This window comes from Mesoplodon mirus (assembly GCF_964341445.2).
Source record: "Mesoplodon mirus genome assembly, chromosome: 9".
NCBI lineage: Eukaryota > Metazoa > Chordata > Mammalia > Artiodactyla > Ziphiidae > Mesoplodon > Mesoplodon mirus.
In genome coordinates, this window is record NC_138985.1 from 25,709,824 (window position 1) to 25,735,184 (window position 25,361).

Here is a 25,361-nt window from a genome sequence, read left to right on the forward strand (position 1 = left end):
TTCTTTTTTAAGAAAAATAATATCCACTGATAATTTGTGAAGAAGATACAAAATAGGACAGTTTCCATTTCCTTTCTTGCCCTTGCCTCCATACCTACTATCAAATAATGAGTGATTGAAAATTCTAAATATTTTTGATTTGAAATGGGATTTAATTGATTTGAAGGACCTCAAGGAACATTCAGACTTCCTATGGTATTGGAAAATCCTGACCTGGATCTGGGGTGGCAGGAAATCAGGACATAATATTGCTTTCAAAGCTGTTCTAGAATTCAGGACAAGGGCTTGTATTTAGTATTTAGAAATGGGTGTTCAAAACTGCTTATTTCCCATGAAAAAATGTGTAGAGAAGTAGGTAGTAGGTGAAATTAGGGCCTCCCGGGCTCCTTTCCCACTTTGCACAGTCCCGTCCCATAGATGACACTGTTCTTGAGCTGTAAGCAGTTTGTGCCTCATTGCCATCTGGCTCAGCCATAAGGTGAACTGAACTGTTAGTGGTAGGAAATAGTGCTCTAAATTTGTCACAATGTACTAGCACAGACCCAAAGTCAGTAACTTCTTGACATTCCAGAAAACGTTCTCATGGCCCTGAGTTAAACTTCATGGAATGTCTCTCTCCAGTGGATGCTGAAGTCATGTAGCAATGGTTACCTTTTGTGGAAGAAAATCTTGTTAAAAATTAAGTAGCTCCAGGAGGGTTTGAAGTTTGTGCTCTTGTTTTTGAAGCAGACACACTACCGACTGTATGTACCTTTTATAGATCAGAGAAAATACTGATGCACCGATACGGTAGTTTGAGAGGGTGACGGAGGAAGTTTCTCTTTTCCTTTTCCCATTTGATCGTCTGATATTATATTGAGTTGATGCAGAACTTCTAGAAGTCCCTCTGTAGTTCTGTCAGCTCAATAATGAAGACATCGTCAGAGCAGGTTAGCGTGGCTGGAAGCTCAGAAAGCAGAGTATCTGGGGATCAATAGCAACTTCAAGAGCGGTGGGAATTCCCGACTGACCCTCTTACTTCTCTGCTCTCATGTCTGCTCAGTATTCTCTACCTCTGTATGTTACATCTCTCCCCTTCAGTTTCCCAGGCGTGGTCACGTTTTACCTCTGAAACTGCTCTAACTACAGGAACTAAACTTTGAACCCCTGTGTCCTCTTTACATGTCTCCCAGTGTGCTCATAAGTTGTGCAGTTTCCTTGGGATATCTAATCCCTTGTTCCATCAGTATTTTCTCAGCCTGAAAACCACCTTTCTACCGAGGAGAAGGGGTTGATTATGACTAGAATGTGAAGGAAACCATGCAATCTGTGTGGTCTCCCTACCAGTGCAACTTGTCACCCTTGAATAAGCACAGCTCTCAACGAGAGGTGTTTATTTTCTCAGGAAGAATGAAATCTGGGCTCCTATGAGGAAAGGCTTGGTGTTGGCCTGTCCTTTCAAAACTACAGACACCTGCTGCCCCTCCTCTCATCATTTCATGCAGTAGCAATTGTTTCTTTCCTCTTGAGGCTTAAATTCTTTACAAGAGAAACATCCCAGCCCTGAGTGTTTGCGGGCCAGTCTGATGCTTTTGATTTGAGTTCTCCCTGTGATGCAAAACCTGCTAGAGGTGTGTGTGTGCATAGCATGTGGTCACTAATCTTGCCTGGTATGGGGAGTGAGGTGACCAAGGCAATGAGGTAAGAGAGTTTGCAGAGTGGATAAGGGCCCAGGAATCAAGATCCAAAGGCTTAGAATGCACTAGGGAGTTCCGTTTATGTAGGAACCAGCATATTAGTAACTATTTAATCATAATGATATTTATTGTGTCCTTACCTTTTATCAGCAACTATTCTATTCACCTCACACCGTAGCTCTCACTTCACACTGAAACTGCTTCACTTCAGTAAACACTAAATGAAGCGTTGTACATTTTGACCATCCATAGTCTCCTGTCTTCCACCGTGCATGTTCAACTACTCCCACTATGGTTGGTCTTTGACTTCATCAGGATTTCTTATCCACTTACACCTCTCCCTTTGTCCTATCCATAACCTCCTCCTATCTCTACCACCTTCTTCCATATCTAGATAGTCCATAGCTCATGGTTCAATAACCTTCTGGCTAGTTTTCTAATTTTCCTACACCTGTATCTTTTGTCATACCCATCTGACAAAATGCTAGAGAATGCAAATATCCATTTATTCTATGTCTGAAACTGAGAGACGATGGAGAAAATCACTCATTTGGGCTCTCAGCACTTCAGCATTCCAGTTATGCTTATCTTGCCACTTTTCTGTCCCTTTCTCTTCAACGATACATCAGAACGTCTCCACTCTTTTTGGTCTTCCAGTCTCATTTATCCCAGCGCTGCTCTCAGCTGATGACTTCACCCCTTAGTTCACAAGCATATAGAAGCACCAGGAACTTCCTCAACCTCCCATCACCAGACCATCACGGGGACCTGTATCTGCACCCATGCCCATCCTGTGTTCTCAGTCTTTTGCTTATTCTCCCCCTTCACAGTCAGACTTCTCAAACAGATGTTCACATGTTCTCTCTCCATCTCCGTAACTGTTCCTTAATCCTTGATCCATTTCAAGCTGCATTCTGTCTACTTTGTGACACCAGCACAGCACTTGCTGAGTTGATGAAAGACCACCTTGTGGGCATTCTTCAGTCCTCATCTTATTCCCCGGCTAACTCCTCTTCTGCCTCGGCTTCAAATGGGGGTGGCCTTCAGACTATCCCTTGGCTCCCTTTTTTTCCCGCTCTACAGTCTGAACTCTCTTCCTAAATGACTTCATCTGTGTGATAGCTTCACTTATAGATTATAAGCCAGTGACTCCCAAGTTTTATCTACAGTTCAGCCTTTCATCTGGTCCCCAAGTCCTGCTCACTTGAAATTTCCACTGGAGTATCTCAGAAGTTCTTCAGAATCCTAAATGTTACCCATGACACCTTCTCCTTCCTCAGCCTTCAACTCTTAACCATCATATTCAAGTCATTACCAACTAGTAGATTACCAAATGAGTAGATTTTACACCTAAATATTTCTTGAACCCATTTTCTTCCTCCTCTGTTGTCAGGGCCCTAATCTAATACGCCATCATCTTTTAAAAAAATTAATTAAGAACAACTTTGAAATAATTGTAGATTCACGTGTATTTTAAGAAATAGTAGAGATAGAGCCTGTGTAGCCTTTACCCAGTTTATCCCATTGGTAACATCTTGCAAAACTCTAGTGCGATATCACAACCAGGATATTGACATGGAGATACAGAACTTTATCACCAGCATGAGGATGCTTCTTGCTTTTCTTTTTTTGAAATTAATTTTTTAGAGCAGTTTTAGGTTCCAGATTGAACAGAAAGTATAGAAAATTTCCCATATATCTCCTCCCCCTACACATGCACAGCCTCCACATGTAAAATTGGTATAACTGCATTGACATATTATAATCATCCAAAATTCATAGTTTACATTAGGGTTCACACTTGGTGTTGTCCATTCTATGGATTTAGACAAATGACACTTATCCACCATTGTAGTATCATACAGAGTATTTTCACTGCCCTGTAAATTCTCTATACTGTGCATATTCATCTTTCCCTCCCCACAGTCTCTGACAACTACTGATATCTTTTTGTTGTGTCCATAGTTTTGCCTTTTCCAGATTGTCGTATAGTTGAGAATCATACAGTATGTAGCCTTTTCGGATTAGCTTCCTAGTAATATGCATTTAAGGTTCCTCCGTGTCTTCTCATGGCTTGATAGCTCATTTCTTTTCAGTGCTGAAAAATATTCCGTTTTCTGGACGTATAACAGTGCATTACCCATTCACCTACTGAAGGACATCTCCTTAAACAGCCACTTGGCCATCCCCTTAGTGTTTCCTTCTGACCATACTTTCTCATTTTTTACAGTATTGATGGGCTGAGAATTTTCCAAATCTTTCATTTCTGCTTCCTCTTTGCTTGTCTTTAACTTGCACTATATTTATATTTATTTATATTGTAGTCAGGAGGAGCCAAGTCACACCTTCAATATTTTGCTTAGAAATAGCTTAAGTTAAATATCCAGTTTCATCACTTGAAAGTTCTACCTTCTACAAAACGCTAGAACATGAACACAATTCAACTAAGTTCTTTGCCACTTTATAACAAAGATCACCTTTCCTCCAGTTTCCAGTATCATGTTCTTCATTTCTATCTGTGACCTTATCAATATGAGTTTTACGCCTAGCATTCTACCAACATTCTGTTCAGCATTACCTAGGTATTCTCTGAGAAGATTGAGGCTTTCTCTACAACTCTCTTTTATTTCTGAGCTTTCAACAGAATTGCCCCTAAGAGTCCAGTCACGGCAATGCAGACTTTTTCTAGCATGCACCTCAAAACTCTTCCAGCTTCTACCCATTACCCAGTTTTAAAGCTGCTCCCCCATTTTTAGGTATTTGTTACAGCACTCCATTTCTCAGTACCAATTTCTTAGTCCATTTGGGATGCTATAACAGAATGCCATAGACTGGGTGGCTAAAACAGCAGACATTTATTTCTTATTTCATTATTTCATTATTTCTTGACAGTTCTCAAGGCTAGGAAGTCCAAGATCAAGGTGCTGGCAGATTTGATGTCTTGTGAGGGCCTACTCCCGGGTTCAGAGATGGCTGTGTTCTTGCTCCTAATACCATCACACTGGGGGGTTAGGATTTCAACCTATGAATTTGAGGAGGATATAAACATTCAGTATATAGCAAAATATAGTACTTTAAAATTCTTACTTAAAATATATTTATTAAATAAACACTGTAGCAATAATAACAGGGAACAAATAATTATGTAAAGAACTCATAATCTTACCTTCATCCTAACAAATCTACTTGGTGAACCTTAGTCTAATTATATCCTGGTGGCTGAGCTGCTATTCAGTATTTACTTTCCAATGGTCATTAACTAATTACCTCTGCTTAAAATTAAAAACAAAATTATATTGGTAAAAATATGTTTCATGTTATGGTTCAAGCTTAAGGAAGAAACAGGCACTTCTTTATTAATTAAAAGGAAATGAACACCCCCCAAAATGTAAACTCATTGAACATGTCACTGATCCAAAATTTTGAAAACCTTTCTTTATGTTATACTTGGCAACACACATTTGTTACTTCACATTACTTATCCACTCCCCAACTCACCCTTCCCCCATAAAAAAGAAAGCCAACAAACAACCCGTGTAACTTTGTAATTATCAATGGTTTGTTGAGACATCTCTGCTCAAAATCCTTGTCCTCACTCATAGCTCTGTTGTAGACCTCCTTTCTGCAGTTTAAGAAACACTAATGCATTAGGTATAACACTGATTTTGCTTTTATATTCCCTTGCCTGGTGGATAAGGGAATACAAACATTTAAAATAGTTCATGTAATATCTCAGTAGCATTAATTTCCAAATCAAGCAAAAATGTAAATAAAATAAAACTCGATTATAATGTTTTGCTTGAGATCCATTTTAGCCACAACTCTATTATATGGAAGCAATCATTTGAGTGATTTATTAACATTTTATAACCATTTATTAATTGCCTCACATTCTTCAGATACCACACAGTATATAGGAAGAATAAAAGAAAAAAAATACAGTCAACCAACTGAGTCTACCTACACTGTACTACAGAACTTTCTGTGATGTTCTCTATCTGGACTGTCTCACATGGCACCCACTAGCCACATATAGCTATTGAATGGTTGACATGTAGCTAGTATGTCAGTGTAACTGAACTGTTAATTTTTCTTAATAACAGCTTTATTGAGATATAATTCACATACCATACAATTCATCCATTGAAGCTGTACAATTCAGTGGTTTTTAGTGCATTCACAGAGTTGTGCAGCCATTACCACAGTGCATTTTAGAACATTTTCATTGCCTCAGTAAGAAAGCCGGTACTAGTGCAGTCACTTTCCAAATTTCCCCAACTTCCTCAGCCCTAGGCAGGCACTAATATTTCTGTCTCCATTGATTTGCCCATTTTGGACATTTCATATAAATGGAATCACAATTTGTAGTCTTTTGTGACTGGCTGATTTAATTTTAGTTTATTTAAATTTAATACTCACATGTGGCTAGTGGCTACCATAAGAAGCAAGTGAAGTAAAAGACCAAATACAGATGCTTAAGTAATGCTGAAGGTTAGGAGAAGATAATCCTGTAAAAGGGGCATGTGGAAAACATGTCAGAGAGATTGGAGATGAACCCAGACAAAGCCTAGAGACAAGACAGTTTCCTGAAGGAGGGTATGGTTAACAGTACCAAATAATACAGAGGGGTCAAGAAAGAATTATTTCAGTGTAGTGTTAGGATAAGAATCCTGATGACAAAGGGCATTGGAATGTGGTGGTTGGTGAAGAACTGGCACTTTAATATTATTTAGAGATAGAGGGAAGGGAGAAAATTTCAAGATAGCTTGAGAGGGGTGTCAGGATTGATACAAATTTTATTTTATTTTATTTAAAATTTTTATTTATTTATATTTGGCTGCATTGGGTCTTTGTTGCTATGTGCGGGCTTTCTCTAGTTGCGGTGAGTGGGGGCTGCTCTTCATTGCGGTGCATGGGCTTCTCATTGCGGTGGCTTCTCTTGTTGCATAGCATGGGCTCTAGGCTCGTGGGCTCAGTAGTTGTGACACGCAGGCTCTAGAGCACAGGCTCAGTAGTTGTGGCGCACGGGCTTGGTTGCTCCGCGGCATGTGGGATCTTCCTGGACCAGGGCTCGAACACGTGTCCCCTGCATTGGCAGGTGGATTCTTAATCACCGCACCACCAGGGAAGCCACAAATTTTACTTTTAGTGTAAGCACGAGCTTACATGTAAGCAGAAGAAAAGGATCCAGTGGAAATGAAGACATAAAAGTTTATTGAGCAGGATTCTGAAGGATGTGAGTGAAGGTAAAACGAAGGTCATTAGCCTAGGCGTAAGATACGTCAAGGAAGATAGAAGTTATCTTTCTCAGAGGCAGGAGTAAGTGAAGAAAAAGTAGTTGAAGATACAGAGCAAGTTTTACATAGAGAGGAAACTAAAGCAACTCATTTACTTAAAGCAGGAATGAGGCCTTCTAAGGGTAAAATTTGTTTCCTCTGACCATCCCTGTGATCAAATGTGGATCAGGGAGGGCTGCAAAGTACTCCATGGGGCTAAGGCTATGGGAGGTGGAGGCATCAGTTACTAATATGTCTCTGGCTTTTACCAAATGAACATATCTCCTAAAAGGAACAGGCATTCTCAGGTACCTAAGGCCACACGAGGTCCAGGTGTGTCATTTTTCACTTACTAGAAAGTGAAAATTACCCAAAAGTTTATATCTAAGATTTTCAAAGACAAAAATATAGCTCCATTACTCATCTTCCTTCCACCCCACTCTCCTTTCTTCCCTCCTTCTCTCCTCCCTCCCTTATTTCCTTCCTTTTTTCCATGTATTCTTCGTATGCTTTGTAGAAAACAATGTACCATCATTCTTTTTGCCCTATGAGAAAAACTGGAAACAAACAAAAAACAGAGTTTTGGGAAAATCCAACATTAATCCATACTATAATGAATATAGAATTTGATGTTATGAATTATAATAAAAATCCAGTATTTTCTTTATTTTTCTAAGTCACACATTTTCCCCTCTGCTTCCAATGATATAACAGTTAGTGGAAGAGATAGGAAGTGCTTTGAAAACCTCAAATGACAACTATGCAAATATAAGAGAAATATATACTAATTAGTTGATATTGATTTAACTAATAACATTACTTTAGAACAAGGATTCTATATAAAAGTTTGAAAAATTAAAGACAATTTTTGTGGTATTCTCAATATGTAAAATTATATATTTATGTATGTATGTATTTATTTTAGGCTTTTAAAACCAAGGATGGATATCTTGTAGTCGGAGCAGGAAATAACCAACAGTTTGCTACTGTGTGCAAGGTAATCTATAATATTTGGGATGGGTGGATAATATATGCAACAACTCATTTTGCACAAAGCCAGGAAAATTCAGTTTTGCCTAGAACAATGTTGCTAAGTGTATACTCAAGACTCCCTGTGTTAGCACCTAAAAGTATGCTTTTTCTATGCTTACAAATGCTAAGGACAGGGTCTAAATTAGCACTCTGGTTTTGTAAAATTGATGTATCTGGCTGTATTTTTATTTTTATTTATTTTATTTATTTATTTTTTTAATTTTTTTGTGGTACGCGGGCCTCTCACTGATGTAGCCTCTCCCATTGCGGAGCACAGGCTCCGGACGCGCAGGCTCAGCGGCCATGGCTCATGGGCCCAGCCGCTCCACGGCACGCGGGATCCTCTCGGACTGGGGCACGAACCCGTGTCCCCTGCATCGGCAGGCGGACTCCCAACCACTGCGCCACCAGGGAAGCCCTGGCTGTATTTTTAAATGAAGAATCATAGTAGCTTAAATTATACTAAAAATTGACCTACTAGTCCAAACAAAAAGGAAAAAGTCATTTTAAAGGGATTTTTAATGCCAGGATTTTTTTTCTGAGAAAAAGAAAGGAACAGAGGAACTAGAAAACAATCAGAATACAATTAACAAAATGGCAATAAGTACATACCTATCAATAATTACTTTAAATGTAAATGGACTAAATTCACCATTCAAAAGACATGGAGTAGATGAATAGATAAAAACACAAGACCCATATGTATGCTGCCTACAGGAGACTCACTTCAGATGTAAGGACACACACAGACTGAAAGTGAAGGTATGTAAAAAGTATTTCTTACAAATGGAAACCAAAACAAAGCTCTGGTAGCAATACTTATATCCAACAAAATAGACTTTTGTGATAAGAGACAAAAAAGGGTATTGCATACTGATAAAGGGGTCAGTCCAACAAGAGTATATAACATTTGTAAATATTTACACACCCAGCATAGGAACACATAAATATAGAAAGCAAATATTAACAGAGCTAAAGGAAGAACTAGACATCAATACAATAATAGTATGGGACTTTACTACCCCGCTTACATGAATGGATAGATCATCCAGACAGGTAATTAATAAGGAAACATTGGTCTTAAGTTAGACCAGATGGACTAAACAGGTATATAAAAAACAGTCCATCTAAAAGCAACAGAATACACATTCTTTCTCAAGTGCCCATGGAGCATACTCCAGGATAAATCATATGTCAGGCCACAAAACAAGTCTTAATAAATTTAAGAATATTGAAATCATATCAAGCATCTTTTCTGACCACAAAGTTATGAAACTAGAAACCAATTACAAGAAAAAAACTGGAAAATCACAAATGTGTGGAGATTAAACAACATGCAACTATAAAAATGACTGGATCAATGCAGAAATTAAAAGAAATTAAAAAAATACTTTGAGACAAATGAAAATGGAAATCCAACATACCAAAACTTATGGGTTGCAGTAAAAGCAGTTGTAAGAGGGAAGTTCATAGCGATAGATGGCTACCTCAAGAAACAAGAAAAACCTCAAATAAACAACCTATGTTTTCACCTCAAGGAACTAGAGAAAGAAGAACAAACAAAGCCCAAAGTTAGTAGAAGGAAGGAAATAACAAAGATCAGAGTGGAAATAAATGAAATAGAGACTAAGAAGACAATAGAAAAGATCAGTGAAACTGAAAGCTGGTTCTTTGAAAGGTAAACAAAATTGACAAACCTTTAGCTAGGTTCAAAAAAAAAATCAGAAATGAAAGAGGAGGTGTCATAATTGATACCACAGAAATACAAAGGATTGCAAGGGACTATTATGGACAATTATATGCCAACAAATTGGACAACCTAGAAGAAATGAATAAATTCCTAGAAATGTACAACATTCCAAGACTGAATTATGAAGAAATAGAAAATCTGAAGAGACTGATTACTAGTAAGGAGATTGAATTAGTAATCAGAAACCTCCCAACAAACAAAAGTATAGGACCAGATTGGAAAATTCTGCCAAACATTCAAAGAAGAATTAGTGCCAGTCATTCTCAAACTCTTCCAAAAATAGAAGAGGAGGGAACACTTCCAGATTCATTTTACAAGGTCAGCATTACTGTGATACCAAACCCAGCAAGGACACCACAAGAAAAGAAAACTACAGGCCCAAACCCAGCAAGGACACCACAAGAAAAGAAAACTACAGGCCAATGTCCCTAATGAACACAGAGGTGAAAATTCAACAAAATATTAGCAAACTTAATTCAACAATACATTAAAAGGATCTTACACCATCATCACGTGGGGTTTATTTCTGGGAGTCAAGGATGTTTCAACACAACACAAATCAATCAATGTAATATATCATATTATTAGAATGAAAGAAAGGAATCATGATCATCTCAATAGGCATAGAAAAAGTATTTGACAAATTCAATATTCATAATAAAAAACTCTTAGATTAAGTATAGAAGGAACATATTTCAACATAATAAAGGCCTACAGCTAACATCATGTTTCGTGGTGAAAGGTTGAAAGCTTTTCCTCTAAGATCAGGAACAAGACAAGGATGCCCACTCTCACCAAAGTTACTCAACATAGAATTGGAAGTCCTAGCTAGAGCAATCAGGCAAGGAAAAGAAAGAAAAGTTATCAGAACTGGGAAGGAAGAAGTAAAATTGTTTCTACTTGCAGATTACGTGACTTTATAGTTAGAAAATCCTAAAGATTCCACCAAAAATCTATTGGAACAGTAAATGAATTCAGCAAAGTTGTATGATATAAAAATCAATATACAAAAATCTGTTGTGTTTCTGTACACTAATAACAAACTACCAGAAATGGAAATTAAGAAAACAACCTCACTTACAATTGCACCAAAAAGAATAAAATACCTAGGGATAAATTTAGCCATGGAAGTGAGAGACACATACACTGAAAATTTTAAGACATTGATGAAAGAAATTAAAGAAGACACAAATAAATGAAAAGATATTATGAAAAGATATTCTGTCCTCATGGATTGGAAGAATTAATACTGTTAAAATGTCAGTACTATCAAAAGCCATCTATAGATTCTGTGCAATCCCTATCAAAATTCCAGTGGCATTTTTTACAGGAATAGAACAATTATAAAATTTGTATGGAACCACAAAAGACCCTAAATAGCCAAAGTAATCTTGAGAAAGAAGAACAAGGAAGAACAGGGAGAAGGCATCATGCTCCTGGATTTCAAACTATATTACAAAGCTATAGTAATCAAAACAGTATGTCATTAGCATAAAAATGGACACACAGATCAATGGGACAGAATAGAGAGCCGAAACTAAATTCACTCATATGTGGTCAGTTAATTCATGACAAAGGAGCCAAGAATATACAATGGGGAAAGGACAATCTCTTCCATAAATAGTGGTGGGAAATAGACAGTCTTACGCAAATGAATTAAACTGGACCACTATCTTACATCATATACAAAAATTAACTCAAAATAGAATAAAGGCTTCAATATAAGACCTGAAACCATAAAACCCTTAGACGAAAACATAGGTGGTAAGCTCCTTGACATCAGCCTTGGTGAAGATTTATTGGCAAAAGCAAAGGCAATAAAAGCAAAAATAAACAAGTGGGACTACATCAAAGTAAAAAGATTCTGCACAGCAAAGGAAATCATTGACAAAATGAAAAGGCAACATACTGAATGGCAGAAAATATTTGTAAATCATATATCTGATTATAGGTTAGTACCCAAAATAGGTAAAGAATTCATACAACTCAATAGCAAAAACCCACACAATCCAATTAAAAAATCGGCAGAAGTTCTGAATAGACAGTTTTCCAAAGAAGACATATAGATGGCTGACAGGTACATGAAAGATGCTCAGTGGGAGAGTGACAATAAATAAATAAACAAAACTCCAAAACGATCCATGGTAAGTGCCATGCAGAGAATTAAAATAGGCTACTGTGTTAAAATACTGGCTGGGTTGTCAGGGGAAAGTCTCGCTGAAGAAATAACATTAAGATGAGATCTGAGTGACATTCATAAAGCAATAGCGATAAGTTTTTTCAATATAAATATTAGCAAAAATGTTTGCCATGCTAATATAAATATAGTACTCAAAATTCACAAAAAAGCCTGGAAGTATTCCATAATGCTAATACAGACCATATTTGGGTGGTAGGATAGAAGTGAGTTTTTCTTTCTACTTCTATGAAGTGGTAAAATACAAAAATACATTTAGGCTTTGTCCCCAATTTCTTACACAGAGTTCCTAAAACCCTCGAAATTTCCTGAATGATGGAAGTGTTTTTTGTTATTCACAACAAGCTCCTTTCAATCACACCTGAGCTTATGCTACTGAGGTGACTTAGGGTGGGGTCCCTAGATAGCCCCAGGATAGGTTGGTCCCAGGAAGACCAAGTGATTAGAGGGTTAGAAATTTTAGCCCCACCTACGAACCTCCAGTAAAGGGAGAGGGGACTGGAGATTGAGCTCTATGAAAACCTTTGAACTCTAAGATTCAGAGAGCTTCTGGTGAAGACAGCAAGGTGATGGCAGGGTAGTGGAGCATGGAAGCTCTGCACCCTCCCACCGCATACCTTGCCCTGTGCATCTCTTCCATTTGGCTATTCCGGAGTTGTATCCTTTATAGTAGTAAGTAAAAAAAAAAAAAAAAAGGTGCTCAACATCTCAAATCATCAGGGAAATGCAAATAAAAGCCACAGTGAGATCTCACCTCACCTGTCCAGAATGGCTATTATGAAAAAGACAAGAAACAACAAATGTTGGTGAGGATGTGGAGAAAAGGGAACCCTTGTGCACTGTGGGTGGGATTGTAAATTGGTGTAGCCCCTGTGGAAAACAATATAGAGATTCCTCAAAAAGTTAAAAATAGAACTACCATACAATTCAGCAATTCCACTTAAAGGTATATATCTGAAGAAAATGAAAACACTTAACTTGAAAAGATATATGCACTCCTATGCTCACTGCAGCATTACGTATAGTAGCCAAGATATGGAAGGAAAAATATTTTTTTCTCTTCTTTCTTTTTCTTCTTCTTTTTCAAACCCCACAAGATATAATTAGGCCCAAATATAGTTATTCTACTACCAAATTTATTTACTTACCACTAGAAAATTAATTTTTTTCTTCAAATTAGTCTTTGTTTAATGAGTACCTTTCTGCAAAATTCATGTTTTAAGTTTTTAGCAATTGTCATGTTAAAAATATTGTTCCTGGGGACTTCCCTGGTGCAGTGGTTAAGAATCCACCTGCCAATGCAGGAGACACAGGTTGGATCCCTGGTCCGGGAAGATCCCACGTGCTGCCGAGCAACTAAGCCCATGTGCCACAACTACTGAGCCTGCACTCTAGAGCCTGCGAGCCACAACTACTGAGCCCACGTGCCACAACTACTGAAGCCCGCGGGCCTAGAGCCCGTGCTCCGCAACAAGAGAAGCCACCACAATGAGAAGCCCGTGCACCACAACAAAGAGTAGCCCCTGCTCACTGCAACTAGGGAAAGCCTGCGTGCAACAATGAAGACCCAACACAGTCAAAAAAAAAAAATCAAAAAAACAAAAATCGGGGCTTCCCTGGTGGCGCAGTGATTGAGGGTCCGCCTGCTGATGCAGGGGACACGGGTTCGTGCCCCGGTCCGGGAGGATCCCACGTGCCGCGGAGCGGCTGGGCCCGTGAGCCATGGCCGCTGGGCCTGCGTGTCCGGAGCCTGTGCTCCGCAGCGGGAGAGGCCACAACAGTGAGAGGCCACCGTACCGCAAAAAAAAAAAAAAAAAAAAAAAATGTTGTTCCTAAACAAGGCCTTAAATAAAGACCTTGGAATTATTTAAAGTAATTTTATGTTGAAGATATACTCAATTTTTAGCATTGCTTGGACATTTTTTTTCAATTTGATGGTTTTTTTTGTTTGTTTGTTTTTTTGTGGTACGCGGGCCTCTCACTGTTGTGCCCTCTCCCATTGCGGAGCACAGGCTCTGGACGTGCAGGCTCAGCGGCCATGGCTCACGGGCCCAGCCGCTCCACGGCATGTGGGATCCTCCTGGACTGGGGCACGAACCCATGTCCCCTGCATCGGCAGGAGGACTCTCAACCACTGCGCCACCAGGGAAGCCCAATTTGATGTTTTTATTATTTATCCAGACTCTGGTCTTTTGTTTTTATTTAAGGCTCTAGTTTTCAGTTCACTTTTTAGAGTTCTAATCCCAGGCAAATAATCTAGTTTAACTGTGTGTGTATATATATATATATATATATATATATATATATATATATATATATATATATATATATAAGTTTATTTTTCTTACATGTAGGGAAAGGCCTTACCTGTTGAGGATTTTTTTTTTTTTCTTTTTTCCTACAAAGATATTTATTGAAATATTATTGATAGGGGCATAAAATTTGAAACCTAAATTTCCATCCAAAGGGGGCATTGTTTAATAAATTATATTGTTTAATATATTCTAAGGAGTTTAATATATTATAAGGAGTTCGTTATATATGGAATACTCTTCTGCCTTTTTATTTATTTATTTATTTATTTATTTATTTTGATTTTGATGCTCTTTCCCTTTATTTTTATTTTATTTTTATTTTTTTATTTTGTTGTTGCTTTATAACAAATTTAATCAGTTATACATATACATATGTTTCCATATCCCCTCCCTTTTGCGTCTCCCTCCCACCCTCCCTATCCCACCCCTCCAGGCGGTCACAAAGTACCGAGCTGATCTCCCTGTGCTATGCGGCTGCTTCCCACTAGCTATCTACCTCACGTTTGGTAGTGTATATATGTCCATGCCGCTCTTTCACTTTGTCACAGCTTACCCTTCCCCCTCCCCATATCCTCAAGTCCATTCTCTAGTAGGTCTGTGTCTTTATTCCTGTCTTACCCCTATGTTCTTCATGACATTTTTTTTTCTTAAATTCCATATATATGTGTTAGCATACAGTATTTGTCTTTCTCTTTCTGACTTACTTCACTCTGTATGACAGACTCTAGGTCTATCCACCTCATTACAAATAGCTCAATTTCATTTCTTTTTATGGCTGAGTAATATTCCATTGTATATATGTGCCACATCTTCTTTATCCATTCATCCGATGATGGACACTTAGGTTGTTTCCATCTCCGGGCTATTGTAAATAGGGCTGCTATGAACATTTTGGTACATGTCTCTTTTTGAATTATGGTTTTCTCAGGGTATATGCCCAGTAGTGGGATTGCTGGGTCATATGGTAGTTCTATTTTTAGTTTTTTAAGGAACCTCCATACCGTTCTCCATAGCGGCTGTACCAATTCACATTCCCACCAGCAGTGCAAGAGTGTTCCCTTTTTTCCACACCCTCTCCAGCATTTATTGTTTCTAGATTTTTTGATGATGGCCATTCTGACTGGTGTGAGATGATATCTCATTGTAGTTTTGATTTGCATTTCTCTAATGAGTAAAGATGTTGAGCATCCTTTCATGTGTTTGTTGGCAGTCTGTATATCTTCTGTGGAGAAATGTCTATTTAGGTCTTCTGCCCATTTTTGGATTGGGTTGTTTGTTTTTTTGTTATTGAGCTGCATGAGCTGCTTATAAATTTTGGAGATTAATCCTTTGTCAGTTGCTTCATTTGCAAATATTTTCTCCCATTCTGAGGGTTGTCTTTTGGTCTTGTTTATGGTTTCCTTTGCTGTGCAAAAGCTTTTAAGTTTCATTAGGTCCCATGTGTTTATTTTTGTCTTTATTTCCATTTCTCTAGGAGGTGGGTCAAAAAGGATCTTGCTGTGATTTATGTCATAGAGTGTTCTGCCTATGTTTTCCTCTAAGAGTTTGATAGTGTCTGGCCTTATATTTAGGTCTTTAATCCATTTTGAGCTTATTTTTGTGTATGGTGTTAGGGAATGATCTAATCTCATACTTTTACATGTCCCTATCCAGTTTTCCCAGCACCACTTATTGAAGAGACTGTCCTTTCTCCACTGTACATTCCTGCCTCCTTTATCAAAGATAAGGTGACCATATGTCCGTGGGTTTAACTCTGGGCTTTCTATCCTGTTCCATTGATCTATCTTTCTGTTTTTGTGCCAGTACCATACTGTCTTGATTACTGTAGCTTTGTAGTATAGTCTGAAGTCAGGGAGCCTGATTCCTCCAGCTCCATTTTTCGTTCTCAAGATTGCTTTGGCTATTCGGGGTCTTTTGTGTTTCCATACAAATTGTGAAATTTTTTGTTCTAGTTCTGTGAAAAATGCCAGTGGTAGTTTGATAGGGATTGCATTGAACCTGTAGATTGCTTTGGGTAGTAGAGTCATTTTCACAATGTTGATTCTTCCAATCCAAGAACATGGTACATCTCTCCATCTATTTGTATCATCTTTAATTTCTTTCATCAGTGTCTTATAATTTTCTGCATACAGGTCTTTTGTCTCCTTAGGTAGGTTTATTCCTAGATATTTTATTCTTTTTGTTGCAATGGTAAATGGGAGTGTTTCCTTGATTTCACTTTCAGATTTTTCATCATCAGTATATAGGAATGCCAGAGATTTCTGTGCATTAATTTTGTATCCTGCAACTTTACCAAATTCATTGATTAACTCTAGTAGTTTTCTGGTAGCATCTTTAGGATTCTCTATGTATAGTATCATGTCATCTGCAAACAGTGACAGCTTTACTTCTTCTTTTCCAATTTGGATTCCTTTTATTTCCTTTTCTTCTCTGATTGCTGTGGCTAAAACTTCCAAAACTAGGTTGAATAAGAGTGGTGAGAGTGGGCAACCTTGTCTAGTTCCTGATCTTAGTGGAAATGGTTTCAGTTTTTCACCATTGAGGACGATGCTGGCTGTGGGTTTGTCATATATGGCCTTTATTATGTTGAGGAAAGTTCCCTCTATGCCTACTTTCTGCAGGGTTTTTATCATAAATGGGTGTTGAATTTTGTCGAAAGCTTTCTCTGCATCTATTGAGATGATCATATGGTTTTTCTCCTTCAATTTGTTAATATGGTGTATCACGTTGATTGATTTGCGTATATTGAAGAATCCTTGCATTCCTGGAATAAACCCCACTTGATCATGGTGTATGATCCTTTTAATGTGCTGTTGGATTCTGTTTGCTAGTATTTTGTTGAGGATTTTTGCATCTATGTTCATCAGTGATATTGGCCTGTAGTTTTCTTTCTTTGTGACATCCTTGCCTGGTTTTGGTATCAAGGTGATGGTGGCCTCGTAGAATGAGTTTGGGATTGTTCCTCCCTCTGCTATATTTTGGAAGAGTTTGAGAAGGATAGGTGTTAGCTCTTCTCTAAATGCTTGATAGAATTCGCCTGTGAAGCCATCTGGTCCTGGGCTTTTGTTTGTTGGAAGATTTTTTATCACAGTTTCAATTTCAGTGCTTGTGATTGGTCTGTTCATATTTTCTATTTCTTCCTGATTCAGTCTTGGCAGGTTGTGCATTTCTAAGAATTTGTCCATTTCTTCCAGGTTGTCCATTTTATTGGCATAGAGTTGCTTATAGTAATCTCTCATGATCTTTTGTATTTCTGTAGTGTCAGTTGTTACTTCTCCTTTTTCATTTCTAATTCTATTGATTTGAGTCTTCTCCCTTTTTTTCTTGATGAGTCTGGCTAATGGTTTATCAATTTTGTTTATCTTCTCAAAGAACCAGCTTTTAGTTTTATTGATCTTTGCTATCGTTTCCTTCATTTCTTTTTCATTTATTTCTGATCTGATTTTTATGATTTCTTTCCTTCTGCTAACTTTGGGATGTTTTTGTTCTTCTTTCTCTAATTGCTTTAGGTGCAAGGTTAGGTTGTTTATTCGAGATGTTTCCTGTTTCTTAAGGTGGGATTGTATTGCTATAAACTTCCCTCTTAGAACTGCTTTTGCTGCATCCCATAGGTTTTGGGTCGTTGTGTCTCCATTGTCATTTGTTTCTAGGTATTTTTTAATTTCCTCTTTGATTTCTTCAGTGATCACTTCGTTATTAAGTAGTGTATTGTTTAGCCTCCATGTGTTTGTATTTTTTACAGCTCTTTTCCTGTAATTGATATCTAGTCTCATAGCATTGTGGTCGGAAAAGATACTTGATACAATTTCAATTTTCTTAAATTTACCAAGGCTTGATTTGTGACCCAAGATATGATCTATCCTGGAGAATGTTCCATGAGCACTTGAGAAAAATGTGTATTCTGTTGTTTTTGGATGGAATGTCCTATAAATATCAATTAAGTCCATCTTGTTTAATGTATCATTTAAAGCTTGTGTTTCCTTATTTATTTTCATTTTGGATGATCTGTCCATTGGTGAAAGTGGGGTGTTAAAGTCCCCTACTATGAGTGTGTTACTGTCGATTTCTCCTTTTATGGCTGTTAGTATTTGCCTTATGTATTGAGGTGCTCCTATGTTTGGTGCATAAATATTTACAATTGTTATATCTTCTTCTTGGATCGATCCCTTGATCATTATGTAGTGTCCTTCTTTGTCTCTTCTAGTAGTCCTTATTTTAAAGTCTATTTTGTCTGATATGAGAATTGCTACTCCAGCTTTCTTTTGGTTTCCATTTGCATGGAATATCTTTTTCCATCCCCTTACTTTCAGTCTGTATGTGTCTCTAGGTCTGAAGTGGGTCTCTTGTAGACAGCATATAGATGGGTCTTGTTTTTGTATCCATTCAGCCACTCTGTGTCTTTTGGTGGGAGCATTTAGTCCATTTACATTTAAGGTAATTATCGATATGTATGTTCCTATTCCCATTTTCTTAATTGTTTTGGGTTCATTATTGTAGGTCTTTTACTTCTGTTGTGTTTCTTGCCTAGAGAAGTTCCTTTAGCATTTGTTGTAAAGCTGGTTTGGTGGTGCTGAACTCTCTCAGCTTTTGCTTGTCTGTAAACGTTTTAATTTCTCCATCAAATCTGAATGAGATCCTTGCTGGGTAGAGTAATCTTGGTTGCAGGTTTTTCTCCTTCATCACTTTAAGTATGTCCTGCCACTCCCTTCTGGCTTGTAGAGTTTCTGCTGAGAGATCAGCTGTTATCCTGATGGGGATTCCCTTGTGTGTTATTTGTTGTTTTTGCCTTGCTGCTTTTAATATGATTTCTTTGTGTTTAATTTTTGACAGTTTGATTAATATGTGTCTTGGCGTATTTCTCCTTGGATTTATTCTGTATGGGACTCTCTGTGCCTCCTGGACTTGATTAACTATTTCCTTTCCCATATTAGGGAAGTTTTCAACTATAATCTCTTCAAATATTTTCTCAGTCCCTTTCTTTTTCTCTTCTTCTTCTGGAACCCCTATAATTCGAATGTTGGTGCGTTTAATGTTGTCCCAGAGGTCTCTGAGACTGTCCTCTGTTCTTTTCATTCTTTTTTCTTTATTTTGCTCTGCAGCAGTTATTTCCACTATTTTATCTTCCACCTCACTTATCCGTTCTTCTGCCTCAGTTATTCTGCTATTGATCCCATCTAGAGTATTTTTTATTTCATGTATTGTGTTTTTAATCGATGCTTGATTCATCTTTAGTTCTTCTAGGTCCTTGTTAACTGTTTCTTGCATTTTGTCTATTCTATTTCCAAGATTTTGGATCTGGGAAATAGAATCTTGGATCATCTTTACCATCATTATTCTGAATTCTTTTTCAGGTAGAGTGCCTATTACCTCTTCATTTGTTAGGTCTGATGGGTTTTTATCTTGCTCCTTCTCCTGCTGTGTGTTTTTCTGTCTTCTCATTTTGCTTATGTTACTGTGTTTGGGGTCTCCTTTTTGCAGGCTGCAGGTTCGTAGTTCCTGTTGTTTTTGGTGTCTGTCCCCAGTGGCTAAGGTTGGTTTAGTGGGTTGTGTAGGCTTCCTGGTGGAGGGGACTAGTGCCTGTGTTCTGGTGGATGAGGCTGGATCTTGTCTTTCTGGTGGGCAGGTCCACGTCTGGTGGTGTGTTTTGGGGTGTCTGTGGACTTTTTATGATTTTAGGCCACCTCTCTGCTAATGGGTGGTGTTGTGTTCCTGTCTTGCTAGTTGTTTGGCTTAGGGTGTCCAGCACTGTAGCCTGCTGGTCGTTGAGTGAAGCTGGGTGCTGGTGTTGAGATGGAGATCTCTGGAAGATTTTCGCCGTTTGATATTATGTGGAGCTGGGAGGTCTCTTGTGGACCAGTGTCCTGAAGTTGGCTCTCCCACCTCAGAGGCACAGCACTGACTCCGGGCTCCTCAATTTGGGATGATGTGTTGTCTATTCATGTATTCCACAGATGCAGGGTACATCAAGTTGATTGTGGAGCTTTAATCCGCTGCTTCTGAGGCTGCTGGGAGAGGTTTCCCTTTCTCTTCTTTGTTCTCACAGCTCCTGGGTCTCAGCTTTGGATTTGGCCCCGCCTCTGCGTGTAGGTCGCCGGAGGGCGTCTGTTCTTCGCTCAGATAGGACAGGGTTAAAGGAGCAGCCTCTTCGGGGACTCTGGCTCACTCAGGCCGGGAGGGAGGGAGGGGCACGGAGTGCGGGGCGAGCCTGCAGCGGCAGAGGTCGGCGTGACGTTGCACCAGCCCGAGGCGCGCCGTGCGTTGTCCCAGGGAAGCCGCCCCTGGATCCCGGGACCCCGGCAGTGGCGGGCTGCACAGGCTCCCGGAAGGGCGGTGTGGGCAGTGACCTGCGCTCGCACACAGGCTTCTTGGCGGCGGCAGCAGCAGCCCCAGCGTCCCACGCCTGTCACTGGGCTCCGCGCTTTCAGTCGCGACTCGCGCCCGTCCGTGGAGCCCCTTTAAGCAGCGCTCTTAATCCCCTCTCCTCACGCACCAGGAAACCAAGAGGGAAGAAAAAGTCTCTTGCCTCTTCGGCAGCTCCAGAGTTTTCCCGGACTCCCTCCCGGCTAGCTGTGGCACATTAGCCCCCTTCAGGCTGAGTTCTCGCCGCCAGCCCCAGTCCTCTCCCTGCGCTCTGACCGAAGCCCGAGCCTCAGCTTCCAGCGCTGCGTGCCCCGGCGGGCGAGCAGACAAGCCTCTCGGGCTGGTGAGTGCCGCTCGGCACCGATCCTCTGTGTGCGGATCTCTCCGCTTTGCCCTACCCAGGTATGTGGGGAGTTTCTTGCCTTTTGGGAGGTCTGGGGTCTTCTGCCAGCGTTCAGTAGGTGTTCTGTAGGAGTTGTTCCACGTGTAGCTGTATTTCTGGTGTATCCGTGGGGAGGAAGGTGATCTCCGCGTCTTACTCTTCCGCCATCTTCTCTTCTGCCTTCTGTTGAGGATTTTTTACTGGTTGGGAAAGGTTTTCTTTTTCCTTGTACCATGAGGTTTCAGTTTTAATAAAGATGCCTGTGAATTCCTTAGAGGAACCTTATTTACTGCAGTTAACTTATTATGTACAAAAATTACTTATTGCTATGCCTCTTTTGTATGAGAGGTTAACGAGCACAGCTAAAAACCACAGCAAAGGGGTGGGAAGTACCGCAGAGAAGGTGACAAATGGAGATAGTTCCAATTGCAGGAAGGGCTGGAACATCTGAGGTGGGAAAGAGGGGAGCTTTTATAATGGTTACTCTGAGTAAGTGTAGAGAAAATTGATTCAAACATTTGATCTGGGATCAAAGAACCTTTATTATGAACGGTCAATGTTAAAAATATAAAACATACGGAAGCCGTTGCCTGTGAAGTCATTTGCGTACTCTAGCTGCAGAGATGTAAAAGCCAGTTCATTGCTATAAACAAGGACAGATTTTCTTCCTGGGCCATATGTTTTGGAGTTTTCTCTCTCCAGAATCAGGGTGGGGAGGGGGTAGAAATTACTGGTTGACATATTCTTCACTGTTGAAAATAGCTGCACTGAATTCTTTTTATTTTTGATTCATTACTGATGATCAATCTAAAACTTTTGAACTTCCTCATAAATATCCATAAGAACGTTATTTTGAAGAAGATTTTTATTTCAAAGCAGAATATTTGCCATCAGTTTTAGTACTAAAATATGACTTATTGTTATGGTGTGTTATGACACATTTTTTAAAAAGGAGACTAGCAGAGGGCCTTGGAGAATGGCATACTTGACCTTGTTTTTCCCATATGTGAGTTAGGAATGATAATCCCTGTTATGAGCCATTAAGGCAATGTCTATAAAACTCTTTGAGATCCTCAGAAGAAAAGTTTTATGTGTACAAGATTTTAATGTTATCTACATCATTTACTAGGCATCTTCAGCAAACGTTGCAATCTGATTGAGTTTTTCACCTTCATAATTATACCCTTACATGTAAACTTGTTCTAAAAACCTTTTCTAAGGAAAAAAAAATCATCTGTTTCCTTATTTGATGCAAGGTTCTCCCCCTTCCCTTATATAGTGAGCGAGCTTTTTCTAGGTATTTTCTATTCAGCTCTGTCTATTACAGAGGGTATTATAGTTCAGGCTGGCCTTGTAGAAGTGGAGGACCCCAAGTTAGACAATGAGCCTATCAAAATTATTCTTTTGCCACGTAAAGTCTATCATGAAAGACAGGGCTCCTCTGCCTCCTGGGGAGAAATGTGGCAGTATTGTTTGTGACAAATGAGTAGAATTTACTTATGCCCAATCTCTTTCCAAAAGAGAGTTTGATATACTGGTTGACTAAAAACTCCATTGGGAGGGGCCCTATTAGAATACCCTTACTGTCAGGGATTAGAGTGGCAGTGAGAGCTTTGGGTTCAAGGCTTGGGCTTCAGAACATCTTCTCGCATATAAAGTGAACCTTGGCTTATAACAAACCCTATTTTATGTCCCTTAACATGATACGGAAGGGTAGGGAACATGAGCACATGTAAGCTATTTTAAGCTGATTGATGCCAACACTAATGGGTATTCCTATTTGAAATACACTGACATCCTTTTAAAAGTCATATAGACTGAAAGTTTCTTTTATTGGAGGCAATATACATTGGTTCTCAACTTTAGCATGCATAGGAAATCTCCTTGAGCCCCGTCCCAAAGATTTTGACTTAGTACGTGAGGTGGAGCACAGGAAACGTCAATTTTAACAAGCCCTATAGTTGATTTTAGAGCAGGTGGTCTGAGGACATTTTAATTCTAGGGCATTCTGGGAGTCTTGAAACCAGTCAGGTGATCTCTGGCAAGGTACTTAATCTTTGCTAAGCATCAGTGTCCTCATGATAAAAATGAAGGTTATAATACACAACTATACTAATATATAACTTTTGGGTTTTTTTTAAAAGTTAGATTAGATAAGTAAAACACTTAGTTTTAGCCAGGCAGTCCCTGGCTCACAGCATGAACTTAATAAGTGGTCTTTCTAGCAATTAGGTGTGGAGATTCTGTTTCTGGGTAAAATGGAGTAAGCACATTTCTCCCTGTCTCACCCACGGAACACAGTGATAAAACCTGTACAGAATGCATGGAACATCTGTATGAGGACTGTGAAAAGTAAGTAATAGCAGGAAAATTGGGAAGGAATACCAGAATTTGAAATACCTCTAAACTGGCAGTAAGCTTACCGGTTTTTCCCTCTGATTATTCCTTTCCATGAACACAGCCTGAAACCTGGCAGTGGGCACCCGGGAACAGAGCTGAGTTCCAGGAGATGCCTCATTCCTGGTGTGAGGAGCATAAAAGTGGAGTCTAATGTCAGAGAGAGTGTGGACATCCTCCCTTTTTGTCCTCTCATTTTCTCACACCCCAGCCTCCAAGCAGTCCTGTAGCGGCAGCGGCGGGTGAGCAGCAGCCAAAACTCTTGAGGAAGGGGACCTTTCTTTCATCACTAAGCTGTGATCCCAAAAGAGAGGGGTAAATCCTTGATGCTTTTTCCTCTGCCCTCCCACTGACTGGTCTCTGCCCTGGAAGTATGCTGGGGAGTAGGGTAACTAGAGGGGAGCTCTAGGGAACTGGAAAGAGGTTGCAGAGAGGGAAAAGCTTCAGAAAGGGATCCGTGAAGTTGTTTGTGAACTCCTGAGCTCACCCCTGAGCTGCACATGCATTGATCTGGTCCTAATCAGGACACCCAAGATGTTGAGAACTATTAACAAATAGACAACTTCCCAGGTTGCAGCATGACCATTAAGTAGGGCACAGGTTCAAAAAGCAATTGCAAAGGCTTTGAAAACTGAACTGACAGTAGAACCAAAGCACATAGAAGGTGAGTTGGGACTTGCAGACTGAACTTAACCAGGTGAACTGCTTGCTAAAAACAATAACAACAGAAATTTTCTGTAGGATTTAAACAAGACTCAGAGGCTTATAACATAATATTCAAAATATCCAGGATACAATCCCAAATTACTCAGCATATGAAGAACCAGAACCTGCATGAGAAAAGACAATCAATAAATGCCAATGCCAAGATGATACAGATGTGGAAATTAACTCATGAAAACTTTAAAACAGCCATTATAAAGATACTCCAACAAGCATCGCAGACACTTAAAATAAATAGAAAAGTAGAAATGTCCAGAAAAGAAATAGAAGATTTGAAGAAGAATCAAATGGACATTTTAGAACTGAAAAATACAGCAACCAAATATAGGAACAAACACCTCACTGAATGAGCTCAGTAGCACAATGGAGGTGACAGAGGAAACAGTTAAGGAACTTGAAGATGGATAAATAGAAATTATTCAGTCTGAACATCAGAAAGGAAAAAAAGATAGTCCTCTCCCCAAAATGAAAGAAAGAACAGATACTCAGGGACCTGTGGGACAATAACAAAAAAATCTAATATTTATGTCACTGTAGTCCCAGAAGGAGAGAAGAAAGAGAACAGACTGAAAAAAATTGAAGCCATTGAAGAAACGATGGCTGAAAACTTCCCAAATTTGGTGAAAGATTAAAAACATACAGATTTAATAATTTCAGCAAACCCCAAATAAGATAAATCCAAATAAATCCATGCCCAAGCACATCAAAATATTACTGCTGAAAACTAAAGACCAGGAAAAAGCATTTGAAAGCACCCAGAGAGAATGACGTATTATTGATACATTTGGGGGAACACTGACTCAATTGACTGCAGGTTTCCTGTCAGAAACTACAGAGCCCAGAGAGAAGTGGTACAACGTGTTTAAAGGGCCAAAAGGAAAGAACTGTAACTGCAGAATTCTATATCCAATAGAAATATCCTTAAGAAATGAAAGTTAAGTAGATAATCTCCCCTACATTCTCCCTTCTTTCCCATCCTTTTTTGAACAAACACATGCTTTGGTATCTCTTTGGGGAGAAACAGTACCTACTTGGAATATTTCACATTTACTTAATGCTTAATATGTCAAGCACTTTCACTTACATTGTTTCATTTTGTCCCAGGCAGCATTCTCTTTCAAGCACCTAAAGCATGGTTATGACCACAGCTCTTAAAGCAGTCTCTCTAGAAACATTTTGAATGCTGGCATAGTTGAAGACAGAAGGATAATTACTTTACCCACTATTTAACACCAACTTTCAAAGAGAAAAGA

The 25,361-nt window shown here is 39.1% G+C and overlaps 1 protein-coding gene across 3 annotated transcripts in view; it reads left to right on the top strand.

Moving 5' to 3' along the window:
• The window catches only part of SUGCT (succinyl-CoA:glutarate-CoA transferase), a 720,769-nt gene that overhangs the window by 214,089 nt on the left and 481,319 nt on the right, over positions 1–25,361 (top strand). For all 3 annotated transcript variants that reach the window (XM_082631909.1, XM_082631908.1, XM_082631910.1), the window contains exon 10: positions 7,878–7,949. In XM_082631909.1, the coding sequence (XP_082488035.1) occupies positions 7,878–7,949 (72 nt within the window). The remainder of the gene's footprint in view (positions 1–7,877; positions 7,950–25,361) is intronic.